The sequence below is a fragment of the Pterocles gutturalis genome, unplaced genomic scaffold, assembly GCF_000699245.1.
Source record: "Pterocles gutturalis isolate BGI_N339 unplaced genomic scaffold, ASM69924v1 scaffold28488, whole genome shotgun sequence".
Lineage (NCBI taxonomy): Eukaryota > Metazoa > Chordata > Aves > Pterocliformes > Pteroclidae > Pterocles > Pterocles gutturalis.
In genome coordinates, this window is record NW_010123878.1 from 1 (window position 1) to 16,663 (window position 16,663).

Sequence of the window (16,663 nt, forward strand, 5' to 3'; positions counted from 1 at the left end):
GTGAGTCTGGCAACCAGGGTTTCTGAAGAGCTAGGCTGTGAATTGGGACCGGGAGGACAAGTAAGATATGTCTGAATTACTTTTTCTAGTCTTAATCAAATGCAGGGGGCTGGATTGTTGGTACAAAGTGGAAACGTTATTTCTTACACAACCAAATAATTGGGTGTTATTTTTTTTTTGAAAAGGGCTTCTTGCTGTGTCAGATGTTTCTTTACAAACTGTCACCTTGTCACCCTTCAACCTCCGGGTATATGATTTTTTAAATTCTTCAGGGGGTGATTGAGAGCAAGAGTGTTTCATAATCATAGAATCATGAAGGTTGGAAAAGACCTCAAGGATCATCAAGTCCAACCGTCAACCCACACCCCCTGACTCACTACACCATGTCTACATGTTTCTTGAACCCCTCCAGGGATGGTGCCTCCACCACTCCCCTGGGCAGCCTGCTCCAATGCCTGATCACTCTTTCAGTGAAGAAAGTTGTTCTAATATCCAGCCTAAACCTCCCCTGCTGCAACTTGAGGCCATTTTCTCTTGTCCTATCTCTTTAGGGAAGAGGCCAGCACCCACCTCACTACAACCTCCTTTCAGGTAGTTGCAGAGAGTGATAAGGTCTCTTCTCAGCCTCCTCTTCTCTAGACTAAACAACCCCAGCTCCCTCAGCCGCTCCTCATACGACCTGTGCTCCAGACCCTTCACCAGCTTTGCTGCCCTTCTCTGGACCTGCTCCAGCACCTCAATGTCCTTCTTGTGGTGAGGGGCCCAAAACTGAACACAGGATTCAAGGTGTGGCCTCACCAGTGCCGAGTACAGGGGCACAATCACTTCCCTAGTCCTGCTGGCCACACTATTGCTGATGCAGGCCAGGATAATGGGGATGGTCAAACATTGGAGCAGATTACCCGGAGACAGTGGCATTTCTGTCATTAGGGATGGAGAACACTCCTCTGGATAAGGCTCTGAGCAATCCAGTCTGGTCTCGAGTGGGGCCCTGTTTTGAGGTAGGCCCCTTCCAGTGTAAGTTCTTCTGTTATTTGAAGAAAACGAAGCTCCTGTATGTTTTATGGTAGTCTATCTGTGAAACAATATTTTTGTCTTAAGCCTGCGAAGAAACCGTGAAAAGAATACTGACTTTACCAGGTCTTTGCTGCTCTGGAGAAACTTGGTTGTAGATTTTGGTGTATTTTCCCTTTCTTGGCGAAGGAAAGTGCATGTATGAAAAAAACGGTGCAGGTAGTCCTTCACCATACTATTTAATTAGCAACTTGTGCAGTGTCTTGAATCTAACAGTGCTTACATTTCACCTTGTTTTGAGTACCTCTAGCTTGTATACTATTTTAAGTTATTCTTATGTTTTTTTTTAAAGAATTCCCTGTGTGGATATCAGATTCGTATGGAATCAAGAACAGGAGAAGCCACCAGACTGTTGTACTGTACAACAGGTGTCCTGCTTCGGAAACTTCAGGAAGATGGTCTTCTTTCAAGTATATCTCATGTTATTGTAGATGAGGTTATCAGCTCTTACTGTTCTGTTCTAACTGTCGTTATTCTGGGCCTTGACTTGTACTAAGGTCTTACTGTAGGTATGTTTTTCTAATTCTAGGTACATGAAAGAAGTGTCCAGTCTGATTTCTTGCTAGTTATTCTGAGGGAAATCTTGCATAAGCGTTCAGACCTGCATTTGATTTTAATGAGTGCTACTGTAGACAGTGAGAAGTTTTCCAGCTATTTCTCACACTGTCCCATTTTAAGGATCTCGGGGAGAAGTTACCCTGTCGAGGTAGGCAGATGTTTCTTTGATAATTCAGGACACTTTGTATGCTTGTATACAGCGCCTTGTTAGTGTCTATAGGAAATAATACCTCTATTGTTTCTTTCTCACAAAAAATAAATATCTGAAGTGTCTGTTTCAAGGACTTGTAATCTTTTTCCTTTTTGGAAATATAGCTTCAGTGCTTTGAAGTACAGGGTTGTATTGTTTCTCCTGGTGGATTTCTTATTGATGAACGTCAGTCTCTCAGTGATGCTTTGATTTTTCTCTAATTAACCTAGAAAGGAAAGCATTAAAGAATTCCCCCCACCCCCCATGCAGCTTTGTCATTACACTCTTATGTATGTTTCTTATGCATGTTGTATAGGGTATGGTAAAAGTAATGTTAGCGATCGTGGGGAGAGGCCCATTAACAAGCTCGTAGCAGCTCTAAGTTTAGACTTTCAAAAATCGTAAAGTTGAAGTGGAAATTTGCAAGGTTTATTACAACTTTAAAAGGGAAGGGTGTACCCTGTTCAGCTTTGTATGTGAGCTTTAAAAATAACTAAAAAGGTGCTGGTTAGTTTTTGATATGCCTTGTATTTCTTTTGTGAATTTTCACTAAAGATTTTCCATGTGGAAGATGTGATTGAAGCAACTGGCTATGTTCTGGAGAAAGACTCGGAATATTGTCAGAAGTTCTTGGAGGAGGAAGAGGACGTAACAATAAATGTTACTAGCAAAGGAGGAGGCACTACAAAGTATCAGGTAAAATATTTCCGGTTTTGGTTTGGAAATTTTAATTTTTATTATTTTATCTTTTAAATTCCTCTTATTAAATGTGATTGGATTGTGCAATGCCAATAATCTTTCAACAGTTGATAAAAGACAGACACAATGGGACTGCTACAGTGGAAAGCAAATATTTATTAATGCTGCACCCTTATGCTTGTCTTTCCAACTCAATTATAGCTGCTTTGATTTTGCTATAATTGACACTGAGTTCTCTTGTACACATTCCCAGCTCTAGATCTATAAGCAGCAGCAGGGGAAAGCATTTAACCTTTTTCTCACAAGCAATTCTCCTAAGTAGTGAACTTAAGAACAGAAGAGGAAATGACATAGCCTTCTTAGCTGAAAAACTCCCAAGATCATCCAACTTGACATGCCAAATGAAATAACTTACATGAGATTGTGTAGAGCTTTTTGGTTTAATAGGCTGTGGTTGATCTTGTAGGTACTCTGCAGTGACAGCCATATATGCTTTTGGATCAAAATTCTTTAAGGGAAGAGTGTATGAATGCCCTCTGATTTGAAGCAACTTGGGCTGTTCATCTAGACTCTATATATTTTAGGTAGATACCTGTCTCTCTGACTTGCTCTCTCAAAATCTCTACAGGACCATTTAGGTTGGTGTGATCAAACACTCACGCATATGTTGAAAAATATGCTCTCATGTGCTCTGCTGATTTTTTTTTTTTTTTTTTTTTTTTCCTGAAGCGGTAGCTACCCCATACATCACAACAGCATCCTTTACTTGAAGCCCAGGTGCCCTCCTGAGTGTTCCTTCATCTTTGTGGTTTATTTCGGTTGAGCCTTAGGTACAGAAGGATGTCTGGTGGCAAGCTTCTTTTAGTGTGTTGATTAACAATTAAATAATTTACACGAGTGCCACTTAACATAGAAGCCTTATGTTAATTATGTATCTGTAAGATGTTTATAAACAATTTTAATGTCTGTAAGTTCTGCTAACTCTGCCTTCCTTCCCCTTTCCTCCTGCTCCAAAACACTACAGGAGTTGCCACCTAATTCACTCCAGGCATTCATTGCAACCATTAGTTGAGAAGGTTGAAGTGAGGGAGAGGAGCAAGGGGAGACTTCTTTCTTATATACCAAAATAGGAGTTTTGAAAGAAGAGTAGCCGCCTTGTTATGCCATTTTGAATTGGTACCACTTAGATGCCAGATACGGAGCTGGAAACGGTTTTCATCTGTAAAATAGACTGTATATAGTACCGCTTGCAGAGACTTTCATTTTTACTTTTTTTTGTTTTGATCTAGGTTGTCATTTAACAGTAGTAGATACCTATACGCAGACTACATAGGTGGCTGTGATTTAATCTAACTCTCACTGATTTTGGTGGGAAGTTAGTCAATTAAATGTCTCTTTATCTCAACCTCTGTTTTAAGAAACCTAAGTTAAGTGAATGACAAATTGACCTTCAGCTCTCTTACCTTCTTCTAAAACACTGAAAATATGATTTTATTTTTTTTCCTGCTTTTCTTTTTTAAGGAGTGTGTCCCAATCCAGTCTGGATCTGGTATTGATTTGGCTCCTTACTATGCAAAGTATAGCAGCCGTACACAGCAGGCCATCTTCTATATGAATCCATACAAGATCAACCTTGAACTTATTTTGGAGCTGCTTGCATACTTAGGTACAGTCTACTCCTTAAGAAGTTTGTATACTTGGGGCTGTCCTTTGGACTTCATTCCCGCTGTTTTCTACTGATAGTGAAGTACTTGACTTCATTCTTGTATGAAACGTCCTAAAAAGCGTTTACCACAGGGGCTAGAATTAGTTCTTGTTCTCAAGTGAAACTGTTTGCAAATGCATTATTGTTTTAACTATGTGCCTGTGCTCTAACTTTGCAGATAGAAGTCCCCAGTTTAAGACCATTGAGGGTGCTGTGCTGATCTTTTTACCAGGCCTTGCCCACATCCAACAGCTGTATGATCTCATTTCAACTGACAGAAGATTTAACCTGCATGACAGGTAATGCAGGTATTTTCTATAAAGTTAATAATTTAACTTAATAAGTTGTTTGTTGGGTTTTAAGGTCTGCTGTAAGGAAACTGAGGGTTATACCTTTGAGCTGTTTGTGTTACAAATGTGCTTTTATTATCTGAAAACGATACAAGCAAAACTGACACGTGCTTAGGAATGATACAGTAATAACTTTTTTTTTTTCTTTTGATTTTGTTTTCAACAAACTTAATCACAAGGCGCTCGACTACTTCTTTTCCACTTCTTAGGGTACGGAAGCTGCCATATCTGGGATATAGCTTTCTGTGGCTTACTGTTCACACATAGGTGACTACTTCCTGAGAAGAGATCCAGAGACAGGAATCTACCAAGAGAAATGGCATACGGTTGTAGTGACAGATAGGCTTGAAATTTGTTTTGTAGCTAACTGAAAGCTAGCAATACTGTGGCATAAAAAGAACATCTGCAGTCAAATTCTGAAGATTCATACATGGACTGAGATGTGAAGGTGTAGAGGAGAAGGGAAATACAAATCTCTGTGGCTGTCTCATCCCTGAAGGGGTTATTACTCAGGCTGAAAGTTGTATGTGTTTATAGTTCTGTGCAACGTGTCAGTAATGGTCCTTGTCTTGCAAGCACAATGTAAAGCATTTGAGTTCATGGACACCTAGTTCCCTTTTTTGCTAGGCTGTTGATGTAAGTTAACCTAGAGTTCTGCAGTAGTAGCATTTTTCCTGCATTCTTGCCAAATAGGAGGACAGCTCTATGAACTAATGGTGTTATCCTTTCTTGTTGTTTTAATAAAACACTGAAGCAGACCTTCATACCTAATCGTACAGTACAGTGTTTTACTCTTTCAAGTGTCCATTCTGGTTGCTTTCTCCAAACTGTTGTCATCATTCTGGTGTAATTTGGTAAGTGTATATTGATTAGTGTAATTTCTTGTTCTAGGCACCGGTTGATAGCTTTACATTCTGTTCTTTCAACTCAAGATCAAGCAGCTGCATTTACAATACCTCCTCTTGGTATTAGAAAGGTATGGTATATTTGGAAAGGCAAAGTTGACCACTGAAAGGAGCAATTTTCTGTGAGTGCAACTCTGAATTGTTTTAAAATCAAATCATACAAAATTACACAACAAGCAGTTGTTCTCACTGCAAAGAAACAGTTCTTCTAATTCAGTGCTCTGTAACAGATAGAAGCTACCATGCTATGAAAACCTTGGCAGTAATTGGACAAATTTTTAAACCTAGTATTTTTCTAAGAGCTTCTTTAGTTGTTGCTTTCTGGTATTTTAACTCTTTTTTAACCAATAACTATAGCTTTTATTTAGAAAAATAGTACTTTACTTACTGTGAAACTATTAAAATTGACTAATTTTAGCAGATACTAGGTAGTAATTTTGATGCATTATAAAACAAAAAGTGATTGTGAAATTCTGACGTAACTTTGGATTCCTGGGTAATTGGGAAGACTAAACTATTTTCCAAGTCATGTAGCTTTTAATATTTTGTCAGGTTATTTAAGGAAACATTTGTGGGTAAAAAAACTTTAACCAAACTTATTCTGTAATATTGATTAAAAGGATGAAAACTGTTAGACAGATATTCAATAATTCTTTTGTTTATGTTATGTTACTACTTTTCAGATTGTTTTGGCAACCAATATAGCAGAGACGGGTATTACAATACCAGATGTTGTCTTTGTAATTGATACTGGGCGAACAAAAGAAAATAGGTGAGAGTTTGATTCTCCTCAGTCAGACTGTGATTACTGTAAATATGTGGAGTACTGTAAGAATTTTGTAGTATCCTCATTAAACTGCAGTTCTGGACAAAAAAATGTGTTGACTTCATTGAACAGCTTGCAGTTTAGGTACAAGTTTGGGAGGAATATTTGGATTTTCAAATGGTGTGAAGAGCAAGGGGAGATGTTCATAGATATGGAGAATCATGAATAGGTACTGGTTTAAAAATACAATAGATTTATTTTTTAGTACTATCTTAGTTTTTAGAAGTTATTTTTTCAGTTTTAAATGTGGAAAGCATTACAGAGTGTGTTGAAAGAATTATGAATTGGCAGAGAGATGAAAGAATACTGTACTGAAATAATACTTGCTTTACAATTTTTAAGGTATCACGAAAGTAGTCAGATGAGTTCCCTGGAGGAGACCTTTGTTAGTAAAGCTAGTGCTCTGCAGAGACAAGGAAGAGCTGGACGTGTTAGGGATGGATTCTGCTTCCGGATGTACACAAGAGACAGGTATGGTAAACTTAGTTAGCAAATTTTTGTAAATCACATAAATATCTTTGTATTTTTTTTTGTGTACAGAAACAAGAAGTCTTGTTGAAGTTCACTTTACTTACTGCAAACTGGAAATATTAAACCGTAAAAAAAAAAATACAGATAATTTTAGTATCATATGAAAAAAGTGTTAGAATAGTCTTTTTGTTTCATTATTTTAAAAAGTTAATTTTATTCTTAGTATCTCTCTAATGTAAGTGCTTTGACCAAAAAAAAAAATTAATAATTAGATAAAAAGTGCAGCACCAAAGAATTGTAGATCAGATTTTAACATCTCATGCCCTTCATCAAATATACACAGACTTTATCTCCAGAACTTTATCAGACAAATCTGTAGGTGTCTGAAGTGGTATGTCTGTGGATAAGAGATGCAGAAAATATAAAATTTTATAGCACTGCGGAAGTAGTTTCTGTTACTGCAGGGCAATAACTTTTTTCCTGCTTGTCTGAAGCAACTTTGAGCTGAGAAATAGTTAAGGCAAAAGTATTTTGAAATAACCAATGAAGTGTGAATTTCAGCCACATGTAAGATTTCCAGTTTGAGAGTTGTGCATTTTAAGAATTTGTTTTGAAAATCAGGGTCTTACTGCTGCTCCCTCTCTTTCACTCTCTTTCACGAAAACTCTGACTTTTCAAGCTACCAGACATGCCTTAATTGAAATGATGAACAGTTTACCATGCATTAAACACATGCCGCTCCCACACCTTGCCCCTTAAAAGAACATCTGCAAAGAATGAGCATCTGAAACCTGAATTTGTAAGTTGAATTCAAAGATTAATATCTGGGATTCTGTGCTTTTATGATGTTGCAGGTTTGAAAGCTTCATGGAGTATTCTGTTCCAGAAATACTGCGTGTGCCTTTGGAGGAATTATGCCTTCATATTATGGTATAGTTTTGCTTTTAGAATTCCTGACCTTGTTGGCTAAAAATGTTACATGTCACTTGGAGGAATTACACCTTCATGCCATCATGTGGTTTTGGTTTTGGAATTACTGATCTTGCTTAGCTAAAAAGGTTTGCTAGGACAGCCCTTGTCCAGTTAATGGGGCTTCTCTGACCAGGGCAGGGGGGAAACCAGTACTTGTGTGTTGTGGAAAATCCAGAGCATGCTGCTCAGTGAGAATAACATACTATGCTATTCCAGAGTGACAATTCAAACTTAGTTAAATAGCCTTCAAAGTGACTTCTGCTTAAGGAGGCAGTTCCGTTCCCTCTACCCTGTTCCCGAATGAGCAGGATATGCATGGGAGCACTAGCAACTTGGCAAATTAGTGGCAGGTTGAACTGCGTCTCATTAGGTTTGAGAGTCTCCTGCTCATCTGTGACCACTGGTAACATGCCTGTCTGATGAGTGGTTGTGTGATCAGAAGTCCTTCCAAACAATGAAGTTTTGTTAACCTACTGTGGGGCGTGTCTGGGAACAAAGAGGTTAGTTTAGAAGGGAGGACATGTAATCTTTTGGTTGCAAGAACAGCTTTCCAGTTTCCTTTGTAGCTACTATAAAAGTTTGTAAAAATAATTTTTATCTTGAAATATATGCCCATTTACTCCACAGAAATGCAGTCTTGGTTCTCCCGAAGATTTCCTTTCCAGAGCATTAGACCCACCACAGCAGCAAGTAATTGGTAATGCAATGAACCTGTTGAGGAAGATTGGGGCTTGTCTGTTAAATGAGCCCAAGCTTACTCCATTAGGCCAGCACCTTGCAGCCCTTCCTGTCAATGTAAAAATTGGCAAAATGCTTATATTTGGTGCTGTATTTGGCTGCTTGGATCCTGTGGTGAGTAAAAAAAATAAATTAAATTTAAAAAATAAGTATAAAAATGGTTAGCTCTTTACAATTAATCTGATCTCTTGCAACATGGTATTTTGAAAGGATGATGCAAGAAGTTAAAATGTTTATTTTAAGGTAAGGGCAGGCAGACATCGTGGAGGGAAACAATCTAAGTGTTCTTTACAGTTGGTCAATGATCTTAAAGGTCTTTTCCAACCTAAATGATTCTGTGATTCTAAGCTCCAAGGTACTATTCACAAGGGAACAGTCAGGCTTGGTCTCCATTTCTTTCTGTTATGATCCCAGGGAGTATGACCCTGACAGAAAAAGCCCTCTTACATGTGGGTTAGACCAGTCTGGATTACCCTGCGGTTTGTGGGCCAAGAACATACTGATGTGAAGTTATTGCAAATAAATTGATGTGGTAATTTATTATATGAAGACTGTGGCATAGTTTAGACTTTCACCTAATCCATTTAATTTACTGTAAACTAGGAGGAAGCCATGGGTATATTAGTTGCTGAAAACTGAAAGTTAAAATTCCTTGTTCTCTCGGTATCTCCTGTTCATGTGGTACAATCTAAAGCAGTTGCTTAATCTGGCCTTCACAGTATCATATTGGGTATTGCTTTGCTTTTTGATAAACCACTTCCCGTGAGTTTTGAGATTTAATGATTTTATCAGTGTATAAGGCACTATGTAAGCAATATCTTAAATATAAGTAAGTTCTGAATTCTATGTAGGAAATTCTTACGGTGATAAGTTTTCCTTGAGGCTTAGGAGAAGAGAAAGTATCATTAAATATTACTGTAAAAGAAAATTTAAAGCTATTTGTATTATAAATCTGTAAGCTTATAATAAAATACTCTTGAGATATATGTACTTTACTAATTGCAGGCAACTCTGGCTGCTGTCATGACAGAAAAATCCCCATTTACTACACCAATTGGTCGAAAAGATGAAGCAGATCTTGCAAAATCATCTCTAGCAATGGCAGTTTCAGACCATATAACAATCTACAATGCTTACCTGGGGTAAGTGATAATTTTCCTGTGCTTATAGCTAGATGCAGATAGCACTTAAGGGGGTTCTGTAAAGAGTCCTCAATAAGTATCTTCTCATGATTTGTTTGCACCTGAAGCTCTTCTCTTCAGAGTAACAATAGATTGCCAAATGCTGTAACACAAAGGGATAGTTTGCTTAGTACCTCATCCTTTAACTCCTTTCAATGCTTAGTCACATACAGAGGTGTACTTTGTTTATCACTTAGTCTCCAAAACCACACCCGAATTTTGTTTTGACTGTCAAGACAGACAAAAGTGGGTAATTTTTGAGAGAAAATTACCTTGTTTTTTTGTTAGTAGCTGTCCGATTTATGTTAAAGGCATGTTCTCTTGAGCAGTCTTAGACCAGCAGCATTCATCTTCATTAATGCCACTTATTTCTAGTTTTGAGTGGAGAATGCTGACCAAAACACAGTATTGCCATTTAACTTGCCATTTAACCACTTTCTTATTGTTATACTCTTGATGTGATTCTTTTCACTGTAATAAGACAGGATTTTTTACCTTAGGTGGAAAAGGGCTCGACAAGAAGGCGGGTATCGTGCTGAAATGACTTATTGCAGAAGACATTTTCTTAACAGGACTTCACTGTTAACTCTGGAGGTAAACTGAATAATTATGCTCTGCACTCAAAAGCTATTTGTTAAAATTTACGTTTGAAAATGTCGTGCCCTTTTAATGAGGTGATATATCACAGTTACTATTTAGACAAGACATAAGTGGAACGCTAGGGACTAAAATGCACACTCTCAATAGAGGTAGCTGTGTATGCACTTGAGTTCTGATTTGCACGCTTTGTTGGTATACGTCTTTGCAGTCACCGCCATTGGAGAAGCTATTCCTTACTTCCAGACAATCAAAACTTACAAATCAAAATACTTAAATTGTGTTATTTTTTTCTATTGAAGAACAGGTCTGTTAACAGTTAGTTTGAAAGATGAGCCACAAACTTTTGTTAGTGGACTTTTATTTGTGGTGAGAAAATGTTTTAATTGGCCTTTCCTATTTAAGTTTGGGTGGCTGAGCTCTGCCAAGCAGCAGTGGATATTTGATGCAAGTTTGTCTTGTTATTTTACTACAGGTGAGAGATTTAGTATTTGCAGTGTATATGTAGTACCATACATCTAATGCTATATTCCAGATTATGTTTTTCTCATAGAAACAGGCAATATTCCACAGTGGTTACAGAAAACACAACTGCTTTTCTGGTAAGAGATTTTTCCCATGGAAAGCACTAATATTTGGGATGGAGTGTCACTGCCTGCTGATGGAGTGAAGTAGGTACCTTTTTAAATTCAGAGTTTTACTGACACCTTACTAATTTCAGGATGTGAAGCAAGAACTCATAAGAGTGGTCAGAGCAGCAGGGTTCACAGCACCTACAACACAGTGTGGATGGAATGGAAATGGAGTCACACAATCCCTTTCTCTCCATGAAATAGCTCTTCTTAAAGCTGTTTTGACTGCAGGGCTGTATGACAACGTAGGAAAAATAATGTATACAAAGTCTGTGGATATCACAGAGAAGCTGGCTTGCATGGTAGAAACTGCTCAGGGCAAAGCGCAAGTGCATCCCTCGTCTGTAAACAGAGACTTACAGACATATGGATGGCTCCTTTACCAGGAGAAGGTAAGTAAAAACAGTGAATATAGCAGGTTGTTTGTGTAAGGGCGGAGTTATGCCTCTAATATTAAAATAACATACGCTAGTGTCAAGTATATCTGAAGGTCTTCTTCATCTTTAGGATCAGTACATACTAAAGACTCTTAAGTCCATAAAAGTAAGTCAACTGAGTGCTGAAGAAAAAGTAGTTAAGGCTGAACATCATGAACAAATCTGTTCATGGTGAAATGGGTAACTATAAATGAAAGTACCTTTCTGTGTGTCATTCAACTTAATAGTATCATTGACTTTCTAATACAGTGCTGTTGATTTCAGTATGATGACTTTAAGCAGTAATACGTAGTAGTAACACTTCAAAGTGTGCTTTTTCTTTTTTACTGTTCTAAGGAGGCTCTAAGGTTTTGAAACCTCGTAAAGGCCTCACGTATCCCCAATAACAACTTAAAATGAAATAGCCAATTCTGTAATTGACTGCTAAACTTCCAAAGTGAATTGCATTTTTTTTCTGCCACTTTCTTCCCCCTCCCAACTGAAAATTTTGTCAGCTATTTGCTAAATTCCCGGGTTTATAATAGTTAAAATATTGGTACAACAAAACCCTGACAGCAGTTGTCTAATGGCCAACTTTACTGTAGAGAAGCTGGAAATTGTTAGGTTTCTTAATGCATATGAAGTGATAGTATTTTTTTGGAGAGTTGAAAATACTTCCAGCCCCCAAGAACCTTGTAGTGTAATGGGAAGGTAACAGCTAAGGTGGGTAAGTTATTCCATGAACAGTGGAACAAAGAAAGCCAGCACTTCTGTGTGAAGATGTACTCTTTTTGTTTCCTTTCCTCCCACTGCAACTCCTTCCCATCCCGTTCTGTCTGTGAGAGGCTCAAAAGCCAGAAGTAGGGTATGCTGAGCCCTGTAGTTAACCCTGGATATGCATATACACATGTGGATATAGATGGATTGAAAAGCCAACTGCTGCTAAGAATGTGTAACAGAAAAGGTTTACCTGCCTTTTACTTCAGTCGGCTTACTAATTTTGATGTCTCTTCTCTGAAAAGCACTATGCTAACATTAGGTTTGTGTTTGAATTTTAACAAGAAAATTGTGGCTTTAGCTGATTTTCTGGTAGTGTGTAAGCTTGTCATTTACAGGTGATGTATTTTTTGTGGCCCAGGGCAAACAAATTGCCATCCGTTGTTCTGTGCACAATGACGTGTCATCATTGGATCTTAAAAGGAAAAAAGTGTATTTTTTGCTTTTAAAAGTAGCAGTCAAATTTGGTGTTAGAGATTTTCTGTGGTTTGGGCGTTTTTTGTTGGAGTTTTAATGCTTATGTTTGTTTATATGCAGGTGAGATATGCTAAAGTGTATTTGAGAGAAACTACTTTAATATCCCCCTTTCCCATTTTGCTTTTTGGTGGGGATATAGAAGTCCAGCATCGGGAGCGTCTCCTGACAGTTGATGGCTGGATCCATTTCCAGGTACGTTGGAGAGATAACTACCTTTTGTGGTTCCATGGGCTTTTGTATTACAGTTAGTGTACGAGCTTAATTCAGGACACTATATACAGGGGAACAAGGCAAGAGGGAAAAAGGGAGGACAGAATCAAAGGAAATTACGGGAAATTTTCTATACATGTAATGAAATCGTAGTAGATCACACTTGAAAGAATAGGCTTGTAGTATGCAACTTGTAACAAATCGGTTCCCTATCTATGAAGAAAGTTGTGTTCTTTCAGAAAAGGTATTGGAAGTGGTTATAGACTAGGCCTTGTTTCATAGAGCTGATATTGAAAGCAGGTGAGTGTGCTATTTTATATTAACCTTTCCTGCAGTCTTATAATCATGCACATACATATTTATCTTTTAAGAATATTTATTTTGCTTTGCAGAATTATTTGGGAAAGGCAAAAATCCAAATGGAAAATAACTCTTTGCTTGGGTTTGGGCTGTTTGGGTGTTTTTGTTTTGTGTTTTTTTTTTTTTTCTTTCTGTGTGAAGAAGTTTTATTTGGGACTGGGAAAACTGAGTACACTTTCTCTATGTATTTTTTTTAAGACAAAACTGATGACACACACAATCCTATGTAAATTCTGTTAAATGGCAAATACTGGCTTTTGCTAGTCTGACAGCTATTTAGTTACAATTTTCTGTGCTCTTGTGGACCCCATGTTACACTCGAGGAAGACTATACGCTACAAAACATTTTAGTTCTTTGCACTCCACTGATGCAAGCAAGCAACCACCCAGTTGAATTCAAGTGTTTATCATGTATATGGAATTTAAAGAAGCAGCTCTCTTGTGGGTTTGTTGGAGAATTTTGTTACGGTCCCTGGGTGGCTACAAATTGTGTAGTTGCTGTGCCGATTAGATCTTGTAGTATTTTTCAGAATTTATATTTTTCTACTGAGATGCTAAGCAGAATGTTGCATTTTGTGGTTTTTCCGTAATAGCTACTTATTGTACCACAGGCAGCATCTAAATGAAATAAAGACTGGAATAGGGAGGAAGGGATAAAATGAAAGATTCCTGGAAAAGGCTTCAGCTTTAGATAGCCAAATTCCTAGCGAGATTTAAGAAAGGTTTGTGATTGCTTTCTCAGGAGGCCAGGCAGACTTCCTGAGAGGGAAATGTATAGATATTTTATTTCAGGTATAAATTAATTTGTACTCTATTTGCTTTTTTCTGAGTTATAAGAGTAAGTAGGATATCAGTAAATTAATAATTTCACCATATGATGGTTGTTCATGATACATGTGGGAACATATTCTGAGTTACCCCTCTGAGCTGCTGTTCTTTAGGCTGTGATGCTGCAAACAACAGGTGCTTAAAGACAAGAGGGCATAATGTAGGTCTGGTCATTTCATGCGTACACTATCCATATGCTTAGAATTAGGTGTATATGTCACATTTGCAGGAACCTTGTAAACTTTCATTTAAATGAAGGTAATCTTTTAATCTGTGTTTTGATGTAGAATGTCTGAGTAATGCAACTGTTTATCTTCTTTGCTCTTTACAGGCTCCTGTAAAAATAGCAGTAATTTTCAAACAGCTGAGAGTTCTCATTGAGTCTGTTTTAAAGAAGAGGCTTGAAAATCCAGAAATGTCACTTGAAGGTAACTTTATTACTGCATTGCTGACACTACTGTTTGTTAAATAGACCTTGTGGCAAATCTGAGGAAGCATTAGTACACTGCTTCATTGCCCCAAAAAAGGGTTGGTCTGATTTGAATATCATTCCGTTATCTTGAGAGGCATTCAAAAAGTCATTACTAACCCTACATCTATTATGTGGCTCATCCCAGATGTATGAGGATCTGCACAACTGCTGGTTTAAAGCTACACCTGATAAGAACATTCAAAGTAGTGGTAGTAATAGTGATGTATGCATATCAAAACAGAATTAGGATTGCTTGTAATGAACCACAGGCATGGATGAATTTAACAGTGTTACGCAAGTTGTCTCACAGTTTAGGTTGACGATGAGAAACTGCATGGCCCCTTAAGTAGGAGATAGAGGAGCACAACTTAAACACTGGATGTTCAGAAGGATATTGTAGATGAGGGGAAGAAGGAATGTTTCCATGTGCTAATGTATCTGTAGTTAGCCTATCACTTTCTCAGTCTCTCTTGCGAAATACTGAAATGGCCACAACCAGCTTGTTGAGTAGTTTTGTAAACTTTCTAATGGACCTGTTAAGAGCAAGTCCAGAGGAGGGCCATGAAGATGGTCAGAGGGCTGGAGCACCTCCCGTACAAGGACAAGCTGAGAGAGTTGGTTGTTCAGCCTGGAGAAGAGAAGGCTCCGGGGCGATCTTATAGCAACCTTCCAGTGCCTGAAGGGGGCCTATGGGAGGGATGGGGAGGAACTCTTTTGTCAGGGAGTGTAGTGACAGGATGACGGGTAACAGTTTTAAGGTGAAAGAGGGTAGATTTACATGAGGTATAAGGAAGAAATTTTTTACTGTGGGGATAGTGAGACACTGGAAGAGGTGGTCTAGAGAAGCTGTGGATGCCCCATCCCTGGAGGTGTTCAAGGCCAGGCTGGATGAGGCTTTGAGCAACCTGGTCTAGTGGAGGGTGTCCCTGCCCATGGCAGGGGAGTTGGAACTAGATGATCTTTAAGGTCCCTTCCAACCTAAACCATTTTATGATTCTATGTACTTTGCAAATGGGAATCACTTGTCTTGCTTTAGAGTCTGGTATAGCCTAAAACATAAAGATTTTAAGTTGCTGAGAACTAGACTTGTCTTGTGATTTTCTTGTGGTTTTGGAATCAGTTTTTAAGTGTGCTCTTTTCCACTCTCTGTGTTTCTTTTCTTTCCTAGATGACAAGGTCTTGCACATCGTCAAAGAACTGATAAAAACAGAGAATGTTTACTGAAAACAGAAGTCAGTAACAAACCTGAGTTTCAGTAATGGCACTCCGACATTAACTGAAAGTGTTTAAATGCTTAGTGTGGTTGATACCAGCCATGATGTGGAAAGACTGCATGATTTTGCATAGGATTTACCTTTCCCTATGTCATTTTTGAAGATGATCATGGAATATGTTTAGCCTTTACAATACACTTGGTGCCATTTGTCTGACTGTACGAATGATGGATGGAAGCAGTTTCTTTTCAACATAGGATTGGCCACAGACATTTTTTTTCTCGTTTTTGTTTAATGTGCTGATCATACCATCACTGGTGGTGCAAACTGCAGCAATGATTAAAGATTGGGTCCTGAACCTCAGTTGAATAGAATTCCATTAGATGTGTGCAAAGAAGACAAACGTTTCTTATGTGGGTTTCCTAAGTGGTATTTTTATCTATGATTTTCCAGTATTAAAGCAATACATCTTACAGATAGTTTGTAAGATAATAGTTTGAGCTGCTGTGATCAGGTGCCCAGCCAGTCAAGTGTACTGACCAGCGGCCCCTCCCCATCCTCTGCCTTTTCTCACACTTGCTCCTCCCTATTCACCCTTGATCCTTGTCTCTCCCTTGGTGCTATGTTTTGCTGTCCCTTTCATATGTTAAGTTTTGCACAGTCCTGCAAGCCCCCTGAAATGATGATCATGTTTTTCCCTCTGTACTGATCAAAGTTTAGGTTGATCCTCTTCAAAACTATACCAGAGCAGTTATTTTAATGGCCCATCAATCAGTGGGTGAAGCCTTCTGGTCTTCATTCTTCTTTATTCTCTGTTATCATTGCTCCTTAATGTTTTGTGTGTCTGTGTATTCCTTTGTTTCTTATTTCTTTTATACTGAAGTGTCCTTAACCAGATAGCTTAATGAACCAGATGCTCTTGTATTCCACCTATTCACACCACCTACAATTATGAAGTGAAATTTTAAATCACCAAGTCAGCTTTCAAGAATAAGGAACATTTTCGGGGGG

General features: G+C 38.2%; 1 protein-coding gene across 1 annotated transcript; it reads left to right on the plus strand.

Annotated features, from left to right (window-relative positions):
- Nucleotides 1–6: 6 nt before the first annotated feature.
- On the plus strand, nt 7–15,662 carry DHX29 (DEAH (Asp-Glu-Ala-His) box polypeptide 29; the record flags this gene model as incomplete). Its single annotated transcript, XM_010078099.1, has 17 exons — nt 7–60; nt 1,367–1,510; nt 1,604–1,780; nt 2,378–2,518; nt 4,043–4,187; nt 4,405–4,525; nt 5,468–5,552; nt 6,165–6,253; nt 6,650–6,778; nt 7,633–7,708; nt 8,378–8,602; nt 9,494–9,630; nt 10,170–10,263; nt 10,988–11,290; nt 12,629–12,760; nt 14,298–14,394; nt 15,607–15,662. Coding segments are annotated over 17 exons (2,205 nt in total), but the record flags the coding sequence as incomplete, so codon positions are not given.
- Between the last annotated feature and the right edge of the window lie 1,001 nt (nt 15,663–16,663).